The 11078-nt window shown below is 31.5% G+C and overlaps 1 protein-coding gene across 1 annotated transcript; it reads left to right on the top strand.

Annotated features, from left to right (window-relative positions):
- The first annotated feature begins 3579 nt into the window (after positions 1–3579).
- On the top strand, positions 3580–5058 carry LOC129286867 (uncharacterized). Its single transcript, XM_054922949.1, has 5 exons — positions 3580–3811; positions 4265–4368; positions 4455–4626; positions 4714–4836; positions 4972–5058. The coding sequence occupies exons 1-5, from the start codon at positions 3644–3646 to the stop codon at positions 5056–5058; spliced, it is 654 nt and encodes a 217-aa protein (XP_054778924.1). The 5' UTR covers positions 3580–3643.
- Positions 5059–11078: the final 6020 nt, after the last annotated feature.

Genomic DNA, 11078 nt, shown 5'->3' with positions numbered 1-11078 from the left:
TTGATTCATGAAGAGGCTATATTAGGGGTACGACACCCTATAGTTGTTAGTATTGAGAGAAACCATGGTACACAAGTGAATGAATTAACCTTAGCTGGATAACTCCTCACAAGTGGAAGGCTGGGTTAGTCCATAATGAATGTAGCCACTTAATAGTCACTGGTTTCATGTTAGAGGTAATAGGAAGGTATAAGATTGGCGTTGATCATGCATTTAGATTTAGCCATATAGTTATTATCATTATGGTTCGGCATACACCAAGGGCACATAGTTGTTAGTTCGACCCCATATTATTCATAATTGGTATATACATGATTATATATGTTTAATGCCTAGTTATATGATTGTTATTATTGTGACCATGACTATGATTGTTATATATGTGAAAAATATATGTGTGCTATTGCCAATTGTATTTGTTTTAAATTAATATGCAACTATATAGATTAGGTAGAACTTGGTTAATGAGTGGTTGTACTCACCCCTCATTCTTAAATATTTTCAGGACCTAGCTCATTGAATCTAGATTGCAAAAAATGTGCTGAGGCTTAGGATTGTAGAGTAAATTCTACTTGTATGCCTCATCGTGTTGTTTTTGTGTATTAATGTTATTAATTTGCCAACTAGGAATCATATGATTATTTTGAGCTACTTGCATTATTATTGTATACAACTTATGTATTTTATGCCTTGGGTTAATAAATTATGGTTGTGAAACCTGATATAGAACCAAAATACTTATGCAAGTAATATAAAGTGTATTTTGAGTTGTTATTGATGAATATGAATTATTTGTACAAGAATTTCCTCCCCTTTATGTTTTATAAAATTAGGGGTAGAGCACTAAAAATGTGTTGTGCATATTATTGGAATGTTGTGATATGTTGCACAAGTTTTGTTAAGTCTATTAAGTGTGGTCTAAGAGTGATTGTAAACTTATGGCACTTGGTTGTGATTTTGGACACTCTAGTTATGTTTTGAAAGCATAAATGATTAAGTTTGTATTTTGGTGTCCAAATTTTGATTGAGAAATGATTTAAATGTGAAACCAGTGCCATTAGCTAGAGCATAGAGAAAGCTTTTTGTAGATACTTAGATCATCTCAATTGAACATCAGATGAAGATTTGAGGCACGTCAGAAGTTCAATCAAAAAATATACCATGATAGCTTTTTTTTTTCTGTCATGGGCTTTTGCATTTTATGCCATAGCATAAAATTTTATGCTACAACATATTATGAAAAAATCACTACTTTTGCTCTTTTGACCCGAATTTGATGTTATTTTACCTTATATAATGTCCATGCTTCTATATACATGTTTTTCTCTAATTTTTATTTATGAAATGATTTTTTTAGCATGTTAAGTTTCAAAAACTTAAGATCCCTAATTTTACAAACTTAGTAATTCAATCAAGTTAGTCCCATAATTACCTTAACTTTGGAATTAATGGTGGATTAGTAAGGGTGACCTTACAACGTGGATTCTTAAAAATTAAAAAATAATTTTCTTTTACAATGCACATCCTCTTTTGTTTGGATGACGTGAATTATGTTCTTTCTAAATCACATTTTCTAAATGTGGTGTGAATTAGTATAGTAGAAGAGCCTTTTTCTATTAGTGTCTCTTGATCTCAATTCTTTCAACGCCCAAACTCTAGCACAACCAAGCTCCAAATGAATCTTCAAGTATGTCGAATGCAAGCTGGGTCAAGTTAGCAGCATATATGTATCCTACCCAAGCATTTTTAAATAAATAAAATGAAGTATTTTGCTTACAACAATGAAAGTTGCGAACAAAGTCACGACTTTAGTATGACTTTGATAGTCTTAGACTATTTGTGTAGTTAATGAAATTTATTCTTTTTGCACTTAATTTCTCCTTCCAAAAGCATAACAAAGGTCCATAAATATATCTAATTAAACCTTAAATCAAAACAACACAAAATTAGCCCAAAAGGATTGAATTAAAAACAAATTTGCAAGCTCAAAGCAAGATACATATTTTCCTAATTTGAGCAATCAAAATATAAACACTTGAGCCAAATTATATTAAAATCTTAGAAAAATATATTCAAATGATATGAGAGAGTTTTTTAAAAGATAATGCACAATGCTAATAATGGCTTATGAATAGTAGGTGAATTTCACTATCACTTTGTGTGGTTTGCTCATGAGGATGATGTTGATTTGGGACCTTCAATTATCACCCCATGTGGTCCAAGTTGATCGATGATGACATAGGTATGGTATTATTGTAAAGCTAATTAGACTCGTGCAAGCTTTGAATGATATATATTCCCATTTTAATTTGATTAAACAAATTTTACTTTCATTTATTAATTAGATTATATGACAAAGGCCGTCTTGATCTTAATCATTCAAATCTTTGAATTTCTATTAAAAAAATTAATTATAAAATTGCCTTGAATGAGTCATAAAGGTAGCGGTTTGCGTCCTTTAATTTAATAGGCTAGAACATCGTGCTCGGTCCTCATTTTCATGACATTAATTAATTTCATCTTGATCTATAGTTTTTATTTTGGCTGAGGCGTAAAAAAATATATTATAAAGTTAATTAGTGTTTATAAGAAAAATAAAGTAACATAAAATGCTTACAAACAAGAAAGTAGAATAATAGAATGAAGCTATATTTTGAACTTTAGATTTAAAGTTTAAACAAGCTAGCTGCTCCTTCAATTGTAAATATTTTGTCAGCTAATTATGATGCAAAATGTAAAAACATTTAGTATTTTAAAAAAGGATAATACAACTTTAAGTCTTAAATTACAACTCAATCCTTATAATTTATTAATTAAAGAATTATAGAAATTGAGTAGTATTGAGCCAAGGAATTATAAGGATTGGGTTTTTTTCCCAAGGTCAAGAAATTATAATAACTTTAAGTTATTTTGATTCAAAATTCAAGGATTGAATCAATAATTGAAAAATAAAATCTTAAACAATAAATTATATTACACATTGACACCTAATAAATGAACCTTTTAATTTTATTAATATCTCACATTCATTTGAAAGGAGAGGGTTGTGGATTGTATCCCTAGTGTGTATACACACTAGGGGATAGAACCCACAACCTTCTTTTAAAGGAGTATGGGATGTCATTGAATCAAGAAGTTTTTTATAATAAATTGGTTAACTAAGAACCAAAAAAATATCAATTTTTCATGGAAATAAAAAATAATTACTTTTATTATTGTGAAATATGGTTAGAAATGTTTTACAAATTGTATCGGGAAAAATAATTAACAAGATTGGGTTATCTAGAATTCCACCATTTCATGACCTGTTTGACCTCTTCAGGCTAGCATTACTATCATGAAAACCTAGGAACCAGTGTCTTTAATATAATTGACTTTTCAAAAGAAATTACATGAAGAAGAAGGATTCAACCAATAAGAATCGAATGCAATAAGCCGTCGATTTTTTTCTTCTTTTTGACCGGCATAAGCCGTCGATTCAATACGAATAACACGTCAAACAAATCACTTTTGGCTTTCCTATAAAGAGGTCTCTCACCGCAAATTTCTTCACTTTGGATCTCTTTCCTGCATGTAACTGTATAGCTATAATATCACTGATATAGCTAAACTTATAGAGGCTATATTGTAAAGTGAATTAAACATGGGTCTTCTTGGGAAAAGCTTGGGTTCCAAGTTTAAAGACATCAGTAAACAAGCTGTTTCTAGGACTGCTATCTTAAAGAACAAGTTTCAAGTACGAGGATCTTATGCTCGCTCTGATGTTGTTCAATTCTTGGACCTTGGTTACCATGACAGAGCTCTCCTTCGGGTAAGCAAGCACAATCTCTTCTCTAAATCACTCAATTGTGAAATCTTTTGTGGGTGTCTGTTATGAGCATAAATTCAAGAAGAGTCTCAACAAATTAGTTTATCATATGAGAGAGTCTCTTAAACTTTTAGAGCCCGCTTTTCATTCATAGTAATGCACTCATATTTGAGAGTCGACATTTCTAGCATCCTTTCAATGAAAATACCAATGTCACGGGCATAAGTGTTTAAAGGAAAAGTCTACTCCAAAAAGGCTAATATATTAGATGAAAGAATCTCTTAGACTCATAAATGTTAGTTCTTTTATGAAGCTTCTCGATGCAGTACTCATGGCAATGTATTATGTCTCTTTTATAATGTATAGACTCAATCAATGTATTTGTTTTGTATACTTTGAATTTACCTTAGAATATGTCTCCTCATATCACTGATCAATTTGAGCTGCAACCAAAAGGTGGAGCAGTTAATAAGAGAACAAAACATGGTGGATGTGTTTGTTATGATAGAAAATTACTGCAACTTTCTCAGAGGAAGAGCTAAACTTCTCGAAAAGAACAGGTTAGCGTTCTCTGTCTTTTCCTGTCTATATGTATTCTTTCATATCCGAAATGACTCACTTCGATAAAATCAATTGTTTGAGATAGTGACTGTCCTGAGGAGATCAAAGAAGCAACTTCAAGCCTGATTTTCGCATCCTCTAGATGTGGAGAATTTCCGGAGCTTCAAAAGATTAGAGAGATTTTCACTTTCAGATATGGGGAAGGATTCGCTGCTCATGCTGTGGAATTGCACCAAAATAATAGAGTGAACTCAAAGGTTCTGAAAATTTCTGTATTTGGAGATCATATCTCGCACAATCTTTAGATCCATGATATTGTAACTTTAGTGGTGCTTTTATTTCAGATGATATTAAAGCTTTCAGCTACTAGGCCAGCCATGGAGATCAGACTGAAAGTGCTGAAGGATATTGCTGCAGAAATTGGAGTTACTTTGCAATTGGAACAACACTCGAAATTGACCAATGTGGTAAGAAAAATCACAAAACCAAAAAAAAAAAAAAAAGTTATTGTTGTGAGCAGAATATAGAGAGACTTAACAGTCTACACCAGATTCAACTCTCTGGACCTCTGTGAATTGGATTTCTCTGTTATAAAATTGCAGAACAAATTGAGTGATGAGTATGAGGAAGAAGAGCATGAGAGGAAGAAACTAGCAATGGCACGGACAATTATGTATAGATCAGCCTGAACATCAATCATATCAGACATTGAAATTTTCTCTTGAAGAATGGGGGAAACTGCATTTTACTTTCAGAATTAAAACCTAATAACAAAATTACCACATGGCAGTTGCCACAGTGATAGACAATATGTTTGGTATATGGAAAAGTGTCTTCTAGAAAGGAATGAGAGATGTGGTTAGAAATAAAATGGAATATAGGTCCATTTCTATTTATTTTCTAGAGAACACTTTTTTACTTGACAAACATTGTGTTAGTTTCGGGAAAATGTATGGTAGAACATAGGAGGAATGGCAATACGAGTGATGAGTCATGAATTGGATCTACAGGAAGGTTCAAAATGAATAAGCGAGAAAACAGTCCGATGCAGCTACAGAGATAATCAACACACTCAATGTGGAACTCATCTTCCTTACCAATGTGACAATCTCAGAGATAGAATCTACAGAAGCTTCAATCTGACTGTAGAAATGAAAGTGATGACAAGAACACATGAGAAGCGTATATGAACAAGAAGATAATGTCAAAAGTATCAAACAAGCACCAAAGATGAGCCAAAATTGTTTGTAGATTATTCATATTATATGATTATCTTTTCTTCTACCAGCCTCGATGACTTCTTCATTAGTATCTTTTTGTTAGTAAAGCCAGCTATTCTCTCTCTAGTTATCTTAAAGCCATATTATTCTTTCACGTTGGCCTCATGCATTTAAACCATCTGAAGAGAAGAATCATATTAGTAAAATGAGACAGTTAACCTCATTGGATTCTTCACTTATATATATTTTTTGATCAACTTACAATGTGAAAATTATAAATTGTGCTCAAATGTAAGTTGTTGGATTAGAGTTTCTAATAAGCCTCTGAGAAGTTACTGGCAGATTCAAATTAGAAAGGCTTGTATGTAGGTGCACACATGTTCTGTTCCAGATTTGCTTTGTGCCAATACTATTGCTTCTTTATTTGCTCTTTGATATATTGGCGACATGGGTTAGAAACAGGACTTGAACTTGTGATTCTTATTTTTGTGACAATGAATCTTTGATTATTTAAAGTGTCAAGATGGAGTTAAGACTGGATGGTCCAGCTTCAAACCTCCTTTGCTTTTCACATCAATTGCTTTTTGTGAGATGGCTTCATAATTCATTAACAAAATATTTGTCAGCACCGCTCATATACTATGCATTTAGCTGCTTAAGTATTCTCTCTTACATGTGAAATTGACAACTTGTGTTGTTTCTATCACCATTCTTGTCCACAGTGACGTAACCAGAAATAATGAAGGGGAAGTGATATGAAAAATTGGTAAAAACAATTAGGCTAGCCTGACAGAAAGTGGACGTTTGTAACTTGCACCCAATCATGGGCCAAATTGTAAGCTAATTCGTATTCTCAGCTTTAGTTCATATTCATCAAATTTCATCATTATTTTTAAGTTACTAGCTTGCTAAAATTATATAATAATTAATTGTTAAAATTAGTCCAGGGTGACAATAGTAATTTTTTTATTTCTTCCTTTTTTCTTTTAAATATTTTGGTTCGCAAAAACACTCATTTATTTAACTTTGATTTGTTTTCAAAAAGAAGAATTAAAAAATAATAATAATACATCATTTTTTATTACTCTCTTTTTTTTTTTTTTTTTGGTTATGGTCGATACAAAGGGGTGTTTTTGGTTTGAGGGTTTTGAGAGTTCCCGTCCCTCTTTCAGCTGAGAATTTTAGAGGAAAACATATTGCTCTCCTTTAAGTTGAGGTTTTTTAGGAGGAGAACCAAAATTTCTGACTAATTCCCTCTCAATTTTATAGTGATATTTCCCTCCATATATACCTTGATTTCAATTGCATCAATTTCCTGTTTACCATTTCTACCATGGACTTGATCTACAAGCAAGCTTTGTTTCTAAGTTTGAAATCTTTTTTTTTTAACAGAAAATTTAGATAAGTAGGGTCCCTCTACCAGCCCAAGATGTCTCCAAACTTAAAAAGTATTTACAAAAATATTTATAAATCACCCACTAATAAAGTTTTTACATCTATAATAGGATTTGATCCTACAATCCAATGTTTGAAACTTTGTTTGCAATATATGGATTCTATATTCTTTGATTAAAAATAGTTAGCTAAATTATGAGTTTTTGTTTTTTTTCTTAATAATATAAAACAAATATTTAATTAATATCTATATATAACAATAATCAAATATAAAAATTATTAAAAACACATTATTTTAAATTAATAATTGAACGTATTTTATTTTATAAATTTAAAATTATATAGTTTGCGTTATAATTAAATTTGGGCAAGATTTATATACTTACTCTTACATACTTCATGTATTTTAATCCCAATCAATCAAAATAAGTGGATTATAATGGGTTAATGATTAAAAAATGTATCATTATCAAGTTTTTCTCATTAATTTTAAGCAGGTTTAAGAGTGTTAATGAGTGTAGGGAAAAAAAAAATTTTATGATATATTTAATCACTAATATTTAAAAATAATTATTAAAAAAATAATATGCAAGGGTATGGTAGTAAAATAATTACTATCTCCCCTCTCCCCTCTTGAACAAGGCCAAATAAGGTTTTGTTAAGATTCTCCTCCCCTCCATTCCCTCCCATTCTCTTCCCTCTCCCTCATTCAAACGAAACACATAAATCACTGTAAATAATAATGATGTACATCTTGGTTGATACCAAACTTAAATTATCATATATTATACATAAAGATATAATCATGCACGTATTTTCCTGTAAAATGTCAACATATGAACCAGAGAGGTATTGGCCATAGTTGTTTTCTCTCAAAAAGAATACCATTTACAGTTTATCTTCCCTTAAAATTAAGAGTTTTTGCTCATTTTATTCTAACCCTATACATCAAATACCTATATTGATTAATTTTGGAATCACCAGATGACAGCAATATTTATTTTTCTTTTCTTTTGACTAAAACAATAGTATTTCTTAGCTTGTCTAGCGTGGGGTGTATTTGAAATTTTAAAAATTAACACCTCCCCACCCCCAAAATATTTTCATTTTGGCACACCTTCGTGTTGGCTTTTGGTGTAATTTTACGTGTGCCTTTTTCCTCCCCTTAAAGTGCCAACATCATCTCCTCCCCTTTAGCTGCTTTTAGGTCCATTGTTAGCTTCGTCTATCTTCTATCATTATCATCTGCTCATTCAGCCGCATTGTTTTGCTCTTGGGTCTCTCCCTCTATCTTGCCGCTCTCAATGTGGTTGGATTTAATTGACCAATTTTTTGGTTGCTTGTAGGTAGGATTGCGGTGGTCATTCTTGTGATTCAAATCCTTATCCAAATTTAGTCAAATATGTTGGCAAGCCTTTCTTGCTAAAGAGGCATGCAGATTACTGGGATTGAGGCCAAAGAGACGAGCTTCCCATATTCTTCCATTCAAGGGGATAGGGTCTTTTCACTGAGATGAGAATCATCGCCGATCTGAGGTTCTTCTTTGGTTTTTTTTTCTCTTTAATTTCTTTCTTCTTCTTTGCTTTTCTTCTTCTTTTTTCCTTTCCTTTTCTCCGTTGTTGTTGTCAGTGTGTTTTGCTGGCATTGATTCAAGGTTGTGACAAATTTCAACCAGCCTATTTCTAAGCTCTATATCTATCATCGGTTTAGAGACCTACATTCTTGCTTTATTTTCTAAATCATTTACTCTCTATTTATGGTTTCCGTTACAATCTACGGAAATGTTCATCTCATCATTTTAAATTTTGCTGTGCATTTTTGGTATTAGGCACCTTTTATAATCTATAATGCCAGGAGCCCTCGCATTTGGATTATTTGTCAAAGGTAGCCTTTTTGCTTCCCATTCAACTTCGTTATGTTACACACTATTTGTCTTGAATTTTTAAAATTGTGCAAATAAATGTAAAACTTGAGTATTAAAGAAGACAAACAGTGGACGGGCTGAGGCAAAGTTGGCGGAACAAGCTAAATTGCTTCCTGAGGATTTTAGTACCATCATTGATGATTGATGTTCTCGGCTTCCCTCTCTAATGGCCAAGTATAGTGATCCCCCATTAGAAGTTCACTACTGTTGTACATATTTTAAGCTCAAGATTTGAAGTCTATTTCGCCTATCTTGTCCTTTCATTTTCTTTCCTTACTATGCGGGAAAATCAAAATGGACTGTTAAGTAAGGCTGCATATGTGAAATAGATAAGCAGTAATTGTTATTCATTTTTTTCATAAAAAAATGGCTAGCTCAAGAGACAGCTTTCTCTTGAAAAGGATACAGGATTCAAATTGAGAGTTTTGGCTCAAATCTATCCTGAAACACCAAGTATTATGTGGTCATCACAAGTTTGCCATATAGAACTCAGTACAAAATTAAAATCACCACCCTCAAAATCTATAATTACTTGTAAGCTGTTTATACGCGTTGCCCAATTTTTGTTTTATCTTTATATAGTTATAATCTATTTCATGATTTCTGGGAATTATCCCTCTTTGGATTTTATTGTTGTCAGAAAATAGAATGATATTTTATAACCTGTATATTAAAAGCATGTTACTATTTCTTATGTCATTCCTATGTAGAAGTATCATTTCTTTAGTTCAGATTTCGTTAACGTATGATTGGAATAATTGAGCATCACAAAGGAGCTATAGGTGTGAGTTTATAGTTGTGCAGCAAGGTTTTTACTTAAAGCCATATTGCATTTTGATCTATCCCTCTTCAGCTTCCCATTAAATTAAACTTTAGGTTTTATCTCTGTCTAATTAGTTAGTTTATATGCCGTTTATAGGAGAAATTTTCTGGACTAAAATTTTATGTTATTTGTTATCTAATATCATGTCCTGCTGTTTGGTTTTGTTTTTTACAAATCGTCTTTTATCCAGGGTCATTATTTCCTAAATAGTTTAACCTTCACGGCATCATTATTAGGAGTTTGAGGCATATTATGCCTTGGTTGACAACTATGTCATATTTTCTTTTTGAAAGTTGACACATGTGAAATTTAATTCTTTTGATCTTGCCATTTTTTGACCGATCCTTCATCAAATATATATGGATGTTGAACATCTCTTGTATGTAGTACTTGCCAAGTTTATTATATTTATGTCATGTCCCAAAATACTGAATGCGACCAGCATGAAATACAGGTTAACCTTATTTTGTAAGCCTATCAAAGCACATGTTTCTAATTATGTTTGGTAAAATTATACAATTCAGCAATATAAATTCAAATAATATTATATACTCATGACTTTTTGTAATATTTTAAATAAATCTTTAAAATAAAATTTTTAAAGAAATCAAAACAACCATCAAACACAATGCAAGATTACTTCCGTAATCAATAATAATAAAAACAAAGAGGTGGATGCCTTGCCTTTGTTTGAAACAACTATTAATACTACAAGAAGACGATAATTCAAATTTAATATAAATTAAACTTTACGATTATTCAACATGATACCTGCTTTATAATGCAGATGAAGAGGTGATGGTTTCTGTTACTTGAAATACAAACAATTTCATAAAGTGCATGATAAATCAACACAATTCTAATCATAAATTTTAATGACACAGTTTCTAACAATATAAAATGAGGAAAAAAAATATGTTGTAATAGTAATCTTGGGATCAACTTAGCCCAAAATTCACAATAAGAATTCCTTTAAAAATATAAATTTACAGAAAAAAAATTTCTAAACAAGTTCCTTAAAGGAATTCATATGGCATGAGATTTCTGTTAGGGCACACAACCCATATAAGTAAATCACCAATCTAGCATGGCTTGTAGACCACGTGACGCAGGTATAGATATATAGTCTATGAGGATAATAACAAATATAGCATAAACTTAAAACCACGAATATCACGCGCACCTCAAAGGCTATGAATAACAGGCGCAACATGAAGCCATGAATTCAGGCGCAACTCAAAGGCTACAATAACAGGTGTGCTGTGTTTGGTTCCTCTCTCAAATATGTCAAAATCAATTTTTTCAATATAAGAAAAAATTTATTGTAAAAGAATCAAAACAATGTCC

The sequence above is a fragment of the Prosopis cineraria genome, unplaced genomic scaffold (genome assembly GCF_029017545.1).
Source record: "Prosopis cineraria cultivar Desert tree isolate PC_DT_omini unplaced genomic scaffold, ASM2901754v1 PC1, whole genome shotgun sequence".
NCBI classification, from domain to species: domain Eukaryota; kingdom Viridiplantae; phylum Streptophyta; class Magnoliopsida; order Fabales; family Fabaceae; genus Prosopis; species Prosopis cineraria.
The sequence above is the reverse complement of the archived record's forward strand: the minus strand, read 5'-3'. Positions and strand labels throughout refer to the sequence as shown.